General features: G+C 37.8%; 2 protein-coding genes across 3 annotated transcripts in view; one reads left to right on the forward strand and one right to left on the reverse strand.

The window, feature by feature from the left end:
- LOC125026494 (histone-lysine N-methyltransferase SETD2-like) overlaps nt 1-4,952 on the forward strand; it is a 36,741-nt gene extending 31,789 nt beyond the window's left edge. Inside the window, exons 14-16 of one of the 2 annotated variants that reach the window (XM_047614975.1) lie at nt 1,220-1,462; nt 2,706-2,885; nt 3,009-4,952. In XM_047614975.1, the coding sequence (XP_047470931.1) occupies nt 1,220-1,462; nt 2,706-2,885; nt 3,009-3,173 (588 nt within the window). In that variant the 3' untranslated portion in view covers nt 3,174-4,952. The remainder of the gene's footprint in view (nt 1-1,219; nt 1,463-2,705; nt 2,886-3,008) is intronic. The other variant, XM_047614976.1, reaches the window with a different exon arrangement.
- A 1,949-nt stretch (nt 4,953-6,901) lies between these two features.
- Nucleotides 6,902-15,000, reverse strand: part of LOC125026495 (ras suppressor protein 1-like) — a 9,405-nt gene continuing 1,306 nt past the window's right edge. The window contains exons 2-7 of the mRNA XM_047614977.1: nt 10,672-10,843; nt 10,217-10,338; nt 9,851-9,933; nt 9,564-9,678; nt 9,249-9,381; nt 6,902-8,610 (exon numbers count right to left, since the gene is read on the reverse strand). Of these exons, the coding sequence (XP_047470933.1) occupies nt 8,514-8,610; nt 9,249-9,381; nt 9,564-9,678; nt 9,851-9,933; nt 10,217-10,338; nt 10,672-10,843 (722 nt within the window). The 3' untranslated portion in view covers nt 6,902-8,513. The remainder of the gene's footprint in view (nt 8,611-9,248; nt 9,382-9,563; nt 9,679-9,850; nt 9,934-10,216; nt 10,339-10,671; nt 10,844-15,000) is intronic.

The raw sequence follows: 15,000 nt of genomic DNA on the forward strand, positions 1-15,000 counted from the left end.
CCTCCACCTCCTCGTCCTCCACCTCCTCGTCCTCCACCTCCTCGTCCTCCACCTCCTCGTCCTCCATCTCCTCCTCCTCCTCCTCCTCCTCCTCCTCCTCCTCCTCCTCCTCCTCCTCTTCCTCCTCCTCCTCTCCTCTCCTCTCTATCTCTCCCTCTCCCTCTCCCTCTCCCTCTCCCTCTCCCTCCTAATTTTCTAAATTTTCTACCTGCTCTCCATCTCTTCCTTGTATTCCTGTACTTTTCATCACCCTCACTTTTTCATCCTTAGTAAGGGAAAATACCTTGTTCTCCACCTCCTTGTCCTCCACCTCCTTGTCCTCCACCTCCTTGTCCTCCACCTCCTTGTCCTCCACCTCCTTGTCCTCCACCTCCTCTCCTCCTCCTCCTCCTCCTCCTCCTCCTCCTCCTCCTCCTCCTCCTCCTCCTCCTCCCCTCCTCCTCCTCCTCCTCCTCCTCCTCCTCCTCCTCCTCCTCCTCCTCCTCCCCCTCCTCCTCTCCTCCTCCTCCTCTCCTCCTCCTCCTTGTCCTCTTCCTCCTCTCCTCCTCCTCCTTGTCCTCCTCCTCCTCCTCTCCTCCTCCTTGTCCTCCTCCTCCTCCTCTCCTCCTCCTCCTCTCCTCCTCTCCTCCTCCTTGTCCTCCTCTTCCTCCTCTCCTCCTCCTTGTCCTCCTCCTTGTCCTCATCCTTGTCCTCCTCTTCCTCCTCCTCTTCCTCCTCTTCCTCTCCTCCTCTCCTCCTCTCCTCCTCCTCCTCTCCTCCTCCTCCTCCTCTCCTCCTCTCCTCCTCTCCTCCTCTCCTCCTCCTCCTCTCCTCCTTGTCCTCCTCCTCTTCCTCCTCCTCCTCCTCCTCTCCTCCTTGTCCTCCTCCTCTTCCTCCTCCTCCTCCTCCTCTTCCTCTTCCTCCTCTTCCTTCTCCTCCTCCTCCTCTTCCTCCTCTTCCTCCTCTTCCTCCTCCTCCTCTTCCTCCTCTTCCTCCTCCTCTTCCTCTTCCTCCTTCTCCTCTCCTCTCCTCTCTATCTCTCCCTCTCCTTCTCCCTCTCCCTCTCCCTCTCCCTCTCCCTCTCCCTCCTAATTTTCTTAATTTTCTACCTGCTCTCCATCTCTTCCTTGTATTCCTGTACTTTTCATCACCCTCACTTTTTCATCCTTAGTAAGGGAAAATGCCTTGTTCTCAATATTTAGAATAAACAAATATTTGCTTGTCCTCCATATTGGTGCAGCCCATTCTGGAGGTGGATCGGGAGGCAGCTCGGCGGGAGCGTCGTGAGGCCAAGGAGCGTGCGCGTGAGGAAGCTCGGCAAGAAAGGCAGGAAGAGCGGCAGAGTCGCTCGCAGAAGGAGCGAGGAGAGGGGGCGGACGGTGGCAGTGAGCGGTCAGCTAGGGCGGAGCGGAAAGAGAGGAGCGACCGGTCGGACAGGGCAGACCGCCATGAAAGTAGGAGTAAAGGCCGCGAAAAGGTAAAGGTGGGTTGGTTGCAGGACTGGGGAATTTGGCCCGATTCCTTGGTTTCATTTTTCGTTTTTCTCCTTTGGTTTCTCAATAACTTGATTTCTTGAGTAAGTATTATTGTATGTTCCTTGTTCTTTTATTGGTCATTAATTTTGTTTTTGTTTTGTTCATTTTATCATATGCTCATTTTCTTGATTTGATTAATTGTAAAAAATAAATCTGAATGTGTATATGTTCATTATGTTAAACATGTAGTAATTATATTTATATAACAATGTATTAGATTTTGTATGAAATACATTGTATATTAGATGTTATTATGAATTATCTATTTTATGTATTATTTGGAAAGGGTTAACTTGTATTTTATATTGTATGTTATTTTGTGTACATGAGCATATGTATTATTGAGATATTTATTTATTTATTTTTTATGTTTACATATATATATAATAACTATATATATTATAACTCATTTGATTTCTCGTGGCCTTTATTTGTTCTGTGACAACAGTTTTATGTCTTATTTTCTTCATGTGATATTTGATGATTACTGAATTATAATTGCTTGTTAACCCATTGGATCTGGATACTTCACTGCCATCGCATGGCCCCAAGTACGAGCATTAGGTTTACTTGATCAGCCACTCTGATGGGTGCACGGCTTCTAAGCTGGGTACACACAAACCCTCGTATGTGGTGACAAGACCTCCCCTGTGCAGTGTTATTTTCTCTTTTTCTGCATAAGCATCTCTCTTGGTAGTCTGTAACTCAGTGGAAGATTATTAATGATTTTTTTTTTCATATTTGATTTTCTGTAATATAACCTGCACTGCTGGTCATGGCAACCAGGAACAGGATAATGAGCATAGAAAAGGTGTCCTCCCTGGAGCCAGCTCTGTTTCAGTCACAGCTCATGGATAGTACATGCCACACTTGTTTATTGATAGAAATAATGCAAAAGCCCCTTACTAAATGCCAAATGAGTATACTCACCCTCCATGAGCTCTGTGCACTCATTGTGAGTCATTCCCGTCACCTTGGCCTTCAGCCAAAATGCTCACAATGTCAAGTTTGTGTTAACTGTCCCTAGCCTACAGCCAAATTTTTCCACGACAGCATGTTCACATTATCATGGCACCCACCCCTCAAGCCAAATTTTTTAACAGCATGATCGTCATGTCATCCAGATCATAGGGGTTAATATTTGGCATTTTGGTAAGAAGTGTAACCCGTATACTTACAACTCTGTTTCAGAGCAAAGAGCGAGCAGCCTCGGCCATTGCTGACAATAGTGAAGCTGCACGGAAGATCAAGGACAGCTTCAGGTCCAGGATGGCAACCTTCATTGTTTCAGTGCTGAATCCATATAGAAGAGGTGACTGTAAGGAAGGCAAAATCACCTGCACTGAAGATTTCAAGTACCTGGCTCGAAAGGTAGATGTCACATTTATAATCATTGATGAATTAAAAAAAAAAAAAATCATTGTTAATAGAAGTGTCAAGTGCAAAGTTGCACCCATATTCCACTAATGTTATCATTCTTTTTTCTTTGAACAGCTGACCCACTTTGTAATGGTGAAGGAACTGAAGCAGCTACAGAGCATAGACCTGCTAGAGTGCAGTGAGAGTGTAAAACATAAAACCAAGGACTTTGTGCGAAAGTACATGAGCAAGTATGGTGCAACCTTCAAGAGGGATCCAAATGACACCAAAGAATATTAAACTTCTGTCAAAAGGGGAAGAGTCAAAGACGCTCCAATTGATGAAAGAGTGAATGTTTTTTGTGGATGCTTTTTTTCCAGTGATGAACAGTGGTGAAGAACTTGCAATGATTCAACAAGTGACACTGATCAGGGAGAGCGTCCAAACTGAGTATAAAGCTGTTTTGCTAGCCCTTATGAAAAAATTTTTCTCTTGTCTCTGTGTATCACCTCACAAATTTATGGCTGGCAATCTTCACATTCGATAGACTAAAATACTACAGATAACAGTGATGCAAAAAAAAGAAAAAAAAAAAAAAAAAAAAAGATTGATAAAAAATTCACTGCATCCAAAACTGGCTACGATCTTTTGATTCATGATTAGAAGTGCACTATTTTGTTATTAAAGTCATAGTGTGTTATTTGTAGTGCGTTTTGACTGATGCTGTATGGTTACTTGTCTTTTTTTATAGTACACAGTATTTATATTTTTTCTTGGAGTATTTATAAAAAAATAGCAAAGGCAAGTTCATTCTATACATCAAATGTAATGAGTAAATTAGGAATGCCAGTAATGAAGGTCTTGTTTTCTTTTTACTGTTGTAATTATTTTTTTAGAATCCTTGTCTTTATTATTTATATTTGTATATTAGTATTATTAATGTTATCATTACTATTGCATACTATTGATATTATGTGTATGACATTATTTTCATGTGATTTATCTTGTTTTTTAATACTGTATAATATCTTTATCTATTCTACCTTTTTGTTGTTTATTTATTGTGTACTTCATCATTAATATTATTTTCTATCATCTTCAACCACCACTGCATTATACACAGTAAGGAAATTCAATATGAATGACATTATAATTTTCCATCAGCACAGTAAAAAGGTGGTTGCTGTTGCAATGACTAATGACTCAGGCACTTTTGTGAAGGCCGAAGAACTAATTACACAGACAGAAGGAAAGTTTTTAGACACTCTTGGCATATTTCACCAGTTTTTAAAGTGTAAGATTGCTTTCTTAAATATCTTTGAATGTGATTTAAGGTTTAATATCATTTTTTTTTTTTCCTTTTTTTTTTCTTTTCTTTTTTTTAGGGCTGGAGGGGTGAATGATAAGAAAGATACAGAAAAAAAGGATAGGTATTTACAAAACACTCAAACACTGCCGCTGATGCATGTGGGGTTAATTTCCATTTCTCTGAGATCACCACCATTCTAGTGAAAACCTTTAGTTAGTTTAACATTTTACAGGAAACTTTCTTTTGGGAGTTTTATGACTTTTTATGAGGAAGAATCATAGAACAGACATAGGCTGGAAGTCATGTTGATTGTTGGATTTTCTTTGCTTTTTTTCTCTCACTTTTTTCCATTTTAGTATCATTTATGCAGGGTATGAGGCTTTTGTCTAAGCCGAAGACGTAGGTTTTATCCAGCATTTTGTATATTAACTCTGCCCACCCTTTAAATTAAATTATATATAATACCTCATGTACATAAGCTGCTGTACAGGCTAATTAATAGTTGATATGAAATCGCATTCAGCTGTATTTTCAAGGCATTGATGTTTTAATTTTTTACTCCATTATATTTGATGTTGAAATTTTGTACCAAGTCCTAAGTACATATTGTTATGTTTTCAACTAATGGTTTAGTTTTGTTTATATGTGTCTAATGTATTCTGAGGAATACATTTGCCCTTGTGATGAAATTAGTATGTAGGACATTCTAGACAGATGTAGGACTGAATGTACAAAGAACCAGACACTGGAATGGAAAAGATTATGCTGTATACCATTGTTTTCTTTACCTTTTTGCACTTGGGTAATTTTGACAAAGTGGATCTTTTTATATGGTACATTTGTGAGTGTGACTTTGTGTGTTTAAGTATGCTGGGATATATGTTTGTGAGTGTTAAGAAGTGAGAATATGTTTGTTTGTATTTTCCTTTATATCTGAGCAAATTCTTAATATAGACAACTTGACCTTACTTCTTCCCCCATTCCTTGTATTTGTGGTAAAAATGTTTTTTATTTGCAATACTATTATCATTATTATTGCAATGTTGTTACCTAGAGGAATAGTAATGAAAATAATTTCCTCTCCCCCAAAAAAAAAAAAAAAAAAAGTTAATCATGTGAGATCTCCAATTGACTCATAGGAAACTAAGCAAATGTTGAGCCTTCTGTGTGTAGACAGATTCAACCAGCTTTAATTGTGGACATGGCATGTATACATACCTTTAGGGAGCAAATAAGTTTATTGACTGGAGGTTGAGAGTTATTTCCACTTCATCCCATATCCTCTCCAGTTCCTTGCTTTTTGTTGTGGGGGGCTTAGGAGACGGTGACTTAGGCCCAATGTAGGGGATCACCCTACAAATTTTGCATGGTCTTTTCTTCTCTTCCTTCCCTTTTCCTTTTCCTCTTCCGTCCACTTTTCTTAACCCCTTGGTGACAGGTGTAGAAAACTAAAAAAAAAACTACGCTCTGGCGATCAATGGCAACGCGCCGACTTTGAGCGCGGGAGTTTGGTACATCAAGCCGAATCAGCGCCTCGGAGCACTTTGGCATGCTACTGCGGCGTACAGCCACACGCTTAGGATAATGGCTCTTTTGCACTGTTCCTCTTCCTTCCTCTGAAGCACAGATACCCTCCCTCCATTTGATCTAATCACCCTCCAGTGCCTCCTTTCCCTTTAACTAATCCTCTGTCTTACTCCATTAGCCTCATTGCCCTTAATAATGGTATAACATCTTCATTATTGGCCTTGGTAAGCCTGGAGTATGTTGGGGAGAGAAACAGTCCACCCCTCAGGGTCCCCTTGAGGGGTAAGGCTAGGCAAATAAACGGGAATACCGTGCCCATGGCTCCCTCAGGCCATTCAGGACTGGCACAAAGTCAACCTTTCATCCTTATAGCATGGCTCACACACCTTAGGAAGTGGATGGTGGTAGAGTTGGGGTAGGGACAGAAACGAAAAGCAGGAGGGGAAAAAAAGACCCTGTAAAATTAGTTGAGTTAAGGGCTGAGTCCCAGGGCAGGGGAGTTCCCCAGCATTGGGTCCCAGTCTCCAACTCCTAAGCCCCCCATAACAACAACGGCCAAGGGATTGGGGGGGACCTGTGGTCAAGCAAAACAACCAGATAGGACTGTCTGCCTGGTAGCTCAACTAGTTGCTGCCTGGTATGAATGGATGACCTTTGGCAAACCCTGGCAGCCAGTTTTTCTTTCTTACCACAAAACACAGCTGGAAAATGTCTGTTCCTCTGCCATTTTTATCTTTTTTTGCACACTAGCAAATAATTTAAACTGTTAATAATTTATTTATTGAAAAAATTCTGCCATGTCTTTAATGGTGTATAAAAATAAAGTGGGGCTTGGGGTGAAGCCTCCAGTTACGGGAGTTTTTTCAGTTCAGTAAAGCAATGTTTGTGGATTTCCAGAATGGTTAATGGTCAAAACAAACAAATGTGCTAGCCATCAAAGTATCATGACAAAGTAATGTGGTGAAAAGGGTAAAAATAAGTTAATGATAAGGACAAGTGGGAATGAAGGGTATAAAAAGAAGGAAAAGGAAAGGGGGAGAAAAGACACTGCAAAATTAGTTGAAGCGTGGGCTGAGGTCCACGGCAGGGGTGATGCCCTACATAGGGCCTTAGTCCCCACCTAAGCACCCAATGACACCACAAGCAAAGGATTGGGAGGGAATTAATAATAATGGACAATAAAATAAAAATATCTTCTATTAAGTTTACTTTGGCAGTTTTTATGCATTATTAAAATACATTGTAACAATAAAAGCAAATTAATGAATACTGATGAAAATGGAAAATATATTGACAGTAGTCTTATGGTAAAACCTGGTGTATCACCTCTGACCTTTCATTAAAATAATTCAATTCTAATATCATTGCACAACCATTGATAACAATAAAATATCAATTACCACCATGTAAGAATTAGGATTCCCAGGGAAATTTGCAAGCAGAATAGGCATCTTTTTAATTACTAACTGAATTAATTTTAAACATCCTTGATGCATTTGTGTGTTCTCACAACTTTATTTAAAAATAGAGAGCATATAATTTCAGTCAAGATAACTAGGTACAACCAACAACTAATTATTAAAGACTATCTTGAACACATTTGGTATAACTGTTAATCCTGTGGTAATTTCTGATACCACATGACAATGGTATAAGGCTGTATTTTGTGGACTCAGGTAATACTGAATGTAAAATGGAAGAGTTTGACATACAAAAAAATTACTATAGCTCAATGTTTACATAACAAAAAGTTCTTTAAATCTGTACATGAATGATGCCGATACATTTTAAAAATAACAAGATTAAGAAAATTTTACATTAATAACAAATTATAGACCATATAAAAAGAAGTTCCAGAATGGAATCTCCTTGCATCACTAACATCTTTTACAAAAGGCACTTAAATTTGTTTTTTTTCCAAGATGTAAAAGGCACTAAAAGTTCTAGTAAATGCAACTTTCCAAAGGTTTTGATGATTTCATGAATTCATTATTTATTTAGGATGAAAGCACCATTTAAGCACAACATATATCAATAATAAATTTAGCAAGTTAAGAAACATTACTCGTTAATCACATCACTTTAGCATTCCTTGAATACTTCTAGAACTGCTTTACATGACTGGGATATAAACCAGACCTGGACTGTATATTCAATTAGTAAAAACAAACCTAATAATAGAGAAGAATCTAGAACATTTGCATGAACTATTCTATTGTTGAAAGAATGTCACCATTTATCATTATTTTAAGTTTGAAACATATCAATGCCTTTTTATATAAACATGTGAATAAAACCAATTTCTGAACGGATTGCCCCAAGAAATTGTTTTAACTCAAGGTATCTGAGAATCTGTCAATCTTCCTGTAACGTAATCCTGTGGATTACGAAGTATTTCATATCAGGCACTATTTTGTTCAAACTAAATTTAGATTTTGGTAAACAACATCTAAACGTTGTATTCTTATAGTTGCTTGATACATCTTTATTTTTAGTTATTCAATAATGAAACTGAATGATCAAAGTATATTACTCTACTTTTCATGAATGACATACTTGAAATCATTTAGAAGGTATCTATTAACAGAAGAGAGAAAGTGTTCCCTAAAATGGCAGGTTAGGCATTCCAGAAATCAAAACAGTACAATGTACACTTTGATTGCATATTTTAAAAAAATTAAATAAAAATGTTAAAGCTAAATGTATTAAGGCATTATAAAGCTCTGGAACATAAATGAAGATCCATTTCAGAAAGTAAAGTCTCCAAGGTACTGCAGGATGAGCACTATTTGTGCATGGAAACCTTATGCTACATCCCTCTTTCTTGAAATTTTCCTGTTCTTGGCTTCAAAATTCTTTGGGGGTGGCTGGCTTCCAGATGAAATGTGTCGCTGGTACACACTGTAAAGGTAATGTAGATATATTTAAATATATGGGAAGGGCAGACATTAAAGAAGCTCAATATCAGACCCCTTTTTACCCAATGCTGCCGGGGAAAATGAACAAAAAAACGGGGAAAATGTTGTGCCCATTTTTATATTTTGTTGTGAAATGTCTGCCCATAGATGGCTCAGCTAGTGCTTAGCCACAAAGGAGTCAATTAGGAGATCTTGAGACCTTACCTGATGTGTTATTTTTGTTATAAACATTATAATTATTATAATGTTTTTTAATATTAGTAACAGCAAAATAAGATAACATAAAATATTTTGTAAATCAAAGAAAAGGGTGAACGAGCGAGACGGGCAGTACTCCTAACTGGCTCATTGGTGACTTAGTACAAGTATAGCCATCTATGTGAAAAACAATCAAACAAGTACTAACAGTGGGCATAGCACATGTCTACCCGTCGTACCCGGTGGCAAGGGGTTAAAAGAAATAGGTTTACTATAGGCACAATAAACTATACAAAAATAAATTTCTAAAATTAAAACAGAAATCTCAGTGGAGAAAATACTTCACATAATCCATTAGCTATTAAGGATGAACTGAATTTATCTTGCATAATGTTCCATGATAAGTTGCATATGAACACTTACAACTTGTATGATTCATTGCGCAGCATATCCATCACATGGGAAGGTCCAAGGAGAAGTTGATCAGCAATCATTGGCACCCAGGGATTACCTTCCAGACGCAAACATGATCTTGTGCCCAACAGATCCAGTTGACCTGGATATGATAATTCTTTGTTTTAAAATGATGAATGGTTACTCTCACTACACAACTTGACTCAACTACTAAAATTATTCCTGTTTACATCCTGTGGTTCAATATATGCTCTACTACATATGTGACTGACATATTATTTCTTTTAATATTTTCCATAATAGGAATTATAGAAGGGTTCTTACCAACTTCCGGAGGAAGAACCTCCAAGCGATTTCCCTGAAGGTGCAACTCTCTTAGGCGTGTCAGCTCACCAATTTCCCTGGGGACCACTATCAAGTCATTGTCTCGCAGGGAAAGCTGTAGGGAATAATTGAGACTGAGCTGAAACAAGCTTACCTTCTACATGCACTCTAATGTTGCAACACAATTGGATTGTTAAATAGAAAGGTATAAAAGTTTTAATCTCCAATAAAGTGCAAAAGACATTAAAATCTAAAAATATCAAGAAATATGGTATAATAAAACTTACAATTTGCAAGTTCTTCAAATTCTTGATTTCAGGAGAAATGTACTCAAAATCATTATCGCCCATGTACAGTGCCCTCAATGACTCTGGTATGAAGAAAAGAGTATATAATTAGTAGCTGCACCTGTATATACTATTAATATTAATAATTCCTCTGTCAACATTTCCAATAACATGACTTGGTACAATCTGCATGTGAAATTTACATGCCAAAATAACCTCCCATCTAAACCAATAAGTAAGCATTGACCTAATGGCATTAGGCAGGAACTGGGAGTCCCAATAATTTTCCCTCTCCATCATTCTGACTGGACTCTATGTATTCCTCTTTGAGAAGAACTATGAAAGTCCTTCCAGTCTTTAACTTACCAAGCATAAAGAAATTGCCTGGCAGTGAATCTCCCTCTGAGATATTATTGTAGGTGATGTCCAGGACCTCCAGGACAGGGAAGGAGCCAAATCCCCTTGGCAACTCGTCTAATCGGTTCATTCTGGGAGGTGGGAAAATTTTTGAAAAAAATTAATAAGTAAATATAATCAATGTACATAATCTAAGGAAGCATACCTATCACAGGAAGATTACCATTTGTTTTGATAATGTGTGCTGCCTTCACATGATATATATATATATATATATATATATATATATATATATATATATAATCAGTTAATTATATCAATAAGTTTATCTATTTATTAACACAAACAAAATCTAAAGAAATTCTGCCACTTATAAACAAGTACATGGTGTTGGAAAACAACATCTAAACACAAAATATGAAAATCTTTTCCTGAATCCACTCAATTGTAACACGTAGGCTTACCCAACATTAAGGATGCGGAGTTTGTTGAGGGAAGAGATGGATGTTGGCAGTTCCTCAATGATGTTGTTGAAGAGATTCAAGATTTCAAGGTTGATTAGATTAGCGATGGCTGCAGGAACTTTGGTCAGGCGATTGTGTGTTAGTGTCAATCTAGTAATGTGCTCCAGAGACACTGTAAAAGTAATAAATAAAAAATAAGTTAAAATGTCAAAACTGTATTTTTTGATACTCATAAATTAGAACTGTCATTTCCCCAGAAACCACTGTCTCATGTATGGATAGCTCAAGCACACACATCTGTATAAAATGCAATACATGCACTATATGTGTATGCTCAGCTATTTTTGTCTATACATTGCCTACATATGCTAGTCAATAAAGTAAATGTTTTCACTTGCCTCTGAAATTATATGTACAGGCAAGTATACAAGAGTATTGTAAACACTCTTATACATAAAATGAGACCATATGAATTACAGACCTATACATAAAAAAGGCCGAACATGTTTTATCAGTAAAGAGAGATATTTAACCAGCTGGATCTGTGTACTTTGCAGCATGTGTGTAGACTAAAATCTGAAGATTAGGCTTCCTTAAGTGGTGACTCTCTTAGGACCTTTCATCCTCTTTGCAAAACTACTGCCCCCCCTCCCCTTTTCAGTTTTGCCATATTCTTAATTCTATATTTGTCATTTGTTATGGTTATCAATATGATAACAGACTTTTTTCATCGAGCAGACTCCATATTAGCCCTCCTGGTAGTTTACACTCTATACTGCTCATAATGTTGGGGAGGAATAGGCTTCTGCACATGGACAGTGTTTTATCCTTGGAAACACTCTTGACAAGACAATATCTTTTTTCCATGAAGATACATTGCTGACATCTGCCTCTTGGCTAATTTTTTTCATTGCAAGATGTCAATGTCACCCACACCCAATGGGTTAAGTAGATCATTTAATTTACATAATTTGAAAAATGCTCATTAATCACTTGCCCCTGGGGAAAATGCTATGCTCTCTCTCTCTCTCTCTCTCTCTCTCTCTCTCTCTCTCTCTCTCTCTCTCTCTCTCTCTCTCTCTCTCTCTCTCTCTCTCTCTCTCTCTCTTTTTTTTTTTTTAATGTCTCAGCACACAGATGGCTCTGCTAGTGCTTAGCCACAAAGGAGTCAATTAGTAAACCTTGTGGCCTTGCCTAATTTCATCTTTCCTTGAATTGGCAGGAAAAACATTTTTTTTTAATTAATGCTATGAATATCAATGGTGTTATTTTTATTATAGACATTATAATTACTATAATGTTATAAACATTAGTAACAGCAAAATAAAATAACAAAATATTTTCATAAATCAAGGAAAAGGGTAAACGGGTGAGACAGGCAGTTCTCACAATTAGCTCATAGGTGACTTATTACAACTGTAGCCATCTATGCATAAAAACAATTAATAAAGTAAACTCACAGTGGGCATAGCATATATGTACAGGTCATGCCTGTCAGCAATGGGTTAAAATCACTTATCTGCATATAACTCAAGAATACCTTTGAATTTTTCTGTAAAATTTTACATACTCTAAAGAGATTCACTATCTTGACTATCAAGTTATCATCACATTGATGTTGAGAGTACACAGTGTGTTCACTGTGTTATTGTTTATTCATTTTTTCCTACATAAAGATGGCTTCAGAAGTGACTAGTTACCAGAGTCAGCTACTTGGCTTACCTGGCCTAACCTGAGAGAGAGAGAGAGAGAGAGAGAGAGAGAGAGAGAGAGAGAGAGAGAGAGAAGAGAAGAGAAGAGAAGAGAAGAGAAGAGAAGAGAAGAGAAGAGAAGAGAAGAGAAGAGAAGAGAAGAGAAGAGAAGAGAAGAGAAGAGAAGAGAAGAGAAGAGAGGAGAGGAGAGGGGAGGAGAGGGGAGGAGAGGGGAGGAGAGGGGAGGAGAGGGGAGGAGAGGGGAGGAGAGGGGAGGAGAGGAGAGGAGAGGAGAGGAGAGGAGAGGAGAGAGAGAGAGAGAGAGAGAGAGAGAGAGAGAGAGAGAGAGAGAGAGAGAGAGAGAGAGAGAGAGAGAGAGAGAGAGAGGGAGAGAGAGAGAGAGAGAGAGAGAGAGAGAGAGACTCAGATATGGGGTAAACAGGTGGGATTGGGTAGGCTTTGGTGATTAGGTACTTCTAAAGCCAAATTAAACAAAATCACATTGAACAGTGCATGTACACAGCAATCTGCTAAACCTAACTAGCACTTGCTATGGTAGTAGGAATCAATACTGATGGAAAATATTAGATTACTAGCAATGGAGTATATGATATAATCTTTTCTTGTGTAAAATAACTAATACTCAATTTTCTTCTTTTTGTATCAGTACTAAGTACTTTAATACATACCTACATATAGCATTGGGGCTTTTGTAGTTGGCAACTATTATAACTAGAGTATTTGGATGTATCATTCAAAATACTATGAGTAAAAGTCATCATGTCTCTAGTAACAGGTTTGCAAATGTTTCATTGACAAGGATGCTTGTGAAGGTTTTGATATTGTGCAGGTATGTTTGAAGAAAACACACTAAACTAAAGGTGAGTAGAGCACTAGACATTCTTGCACAGCAGGCAGCAGGGTGAGAGATTGGTCTCAACAGATTTGGGACGAGGGGTGGTGGACTGAGGAGCATTGGACTCTGCGAATGTCAAAAATGTGACTGTGAGGAGTAGACAGATTTACTTATATCCAACAGTAAAGGGTTACTGAAATCATCCCTCTTCTACTCCTGCAACAAAATCTACAGTTCTCCTTAGACTGTCTTTTTGGAAAGCCAAAGGAGCAGCAAGTTAATGGAGAACCAAGACATGCCAGAGGGCATGGAATTGTGACAATCACTTTATAATTAACTAATATGGTGAAGTGTGCTTCATGGCATTATAGCATTAAGGTTAACAATCATCCTCTATATTCTCACGGGATAGAATCTGAGCCGGTTTCAGTTAAAACAAAACTGCATCAGTTGACTGCTTATCAATGAAGGATAAAGGTCAAAAGAGCTTTTTATATTTCATAAATCTGTCAATTACTTTTTCAATTGTGAAAGTCTGATTAGCATGCACTAAAACTGTACCCAATCTGTTATGTGTTTCTCAACTTTTATATTAAGAATATACTATAAAACTATGTCTTCAAGGAATATAGTACGAACTTTAGCTAAATAAAGTTTGTAAAGATTTGTGAATTATTTAATTTATTTTCTTTCTCTGCCTGAATATATGTAGTTTGAAAAATATCAAATGGAATAGCTGATGTTGGGGAAGTATTGGAATTTTGCGGGTGTAAAAAGGCTGGGAACCATTGCTCTATCTCGGCAAAAGCCATGCATTAGAGGTCTGCTGGTCTTTGTTGGAGCACCTAAGGCACAAAGATTGAGGTGATTTCTTAATATGAAGCCAAAAGTAGTTCAGATTGTGGGTCTTCTACTAGAGATCAGATATTGTTTGTTGATTTTGACAAAACATAGCCAATGTAATTACAAGAAAAAAGGGTATAGTTTCAGTTTCACACAGCCATCTGGCTAGAAGGATGAATATGAGAAACATTTCATCTATAGCATTTCCTTTGTTAATAAATAAGTTGCACAGTATGTAATAATTTGGTATCCATTTACATAATGATAACACTAAGATTGGAAAAATCTAATGACACTGTCAAAAAGAAAATCTACAGTACACTACTCAGCAGTTGGGTGCAGGTTTGAGGGTAAAGCCCTTGGGTTACGAATGTTTATGGGTCATACAGAAATCTTTGTAGATTCCCTGGTGTAGCTGGAGTCATAGGGACTTGTAGCATTTACAATGGAAAAAATAGATTTATGCATATTATACCATGAATAACTGTAAAGAAAAATAAATAAATAGTTTCAGTGTCACACAGCCATATAACACATGGTAAACTTTTTCTGTAATGGATAGAATGACAGACAATGACACTTTTCATATGAGGTGTTTCCTTTGCAGTTAGATAATAAGAAAGTTGAGTTACACATAATACTTTGGTATGCATTTACAAGAAAAACAAATGCCATTTGGAGAAAATGCCCATGGTGAGTGGGCAGGGGTTTCGAGGCGATAGGGCAATAGGGAAATACAATGATAGTGTGGAGTCTGGGGAGTGGAGCCCCCTGGTCAAGAAAGTTATTGGTTAATATGTCAATGTTTGTGGATCCCCAGGAGTGGCTGGAGTAATTGGGGTTATTAAAGTCTCCTAGAGATGCAGTCATTTCATCAAGTTACCAATACTTTCATTTATATCATTTGCGATGGAAGATAACAAAAGATTCATGTATATT

Source organism: Penaeus chinensis, chromosome 6 (assembly GCF_019202785.1).
Source record: "Penaeus chinensis breed Huanghai No. 1 chromosome 6, ASM1920278v2, whole genome shotgun sequence".
NCBI classification, from domain to species: Eukaryota; Metazoa; Arthropoda; class Malacostraca; order Decapoda; family Penaeidae; genus Penaeus; species Penaeus chinensis.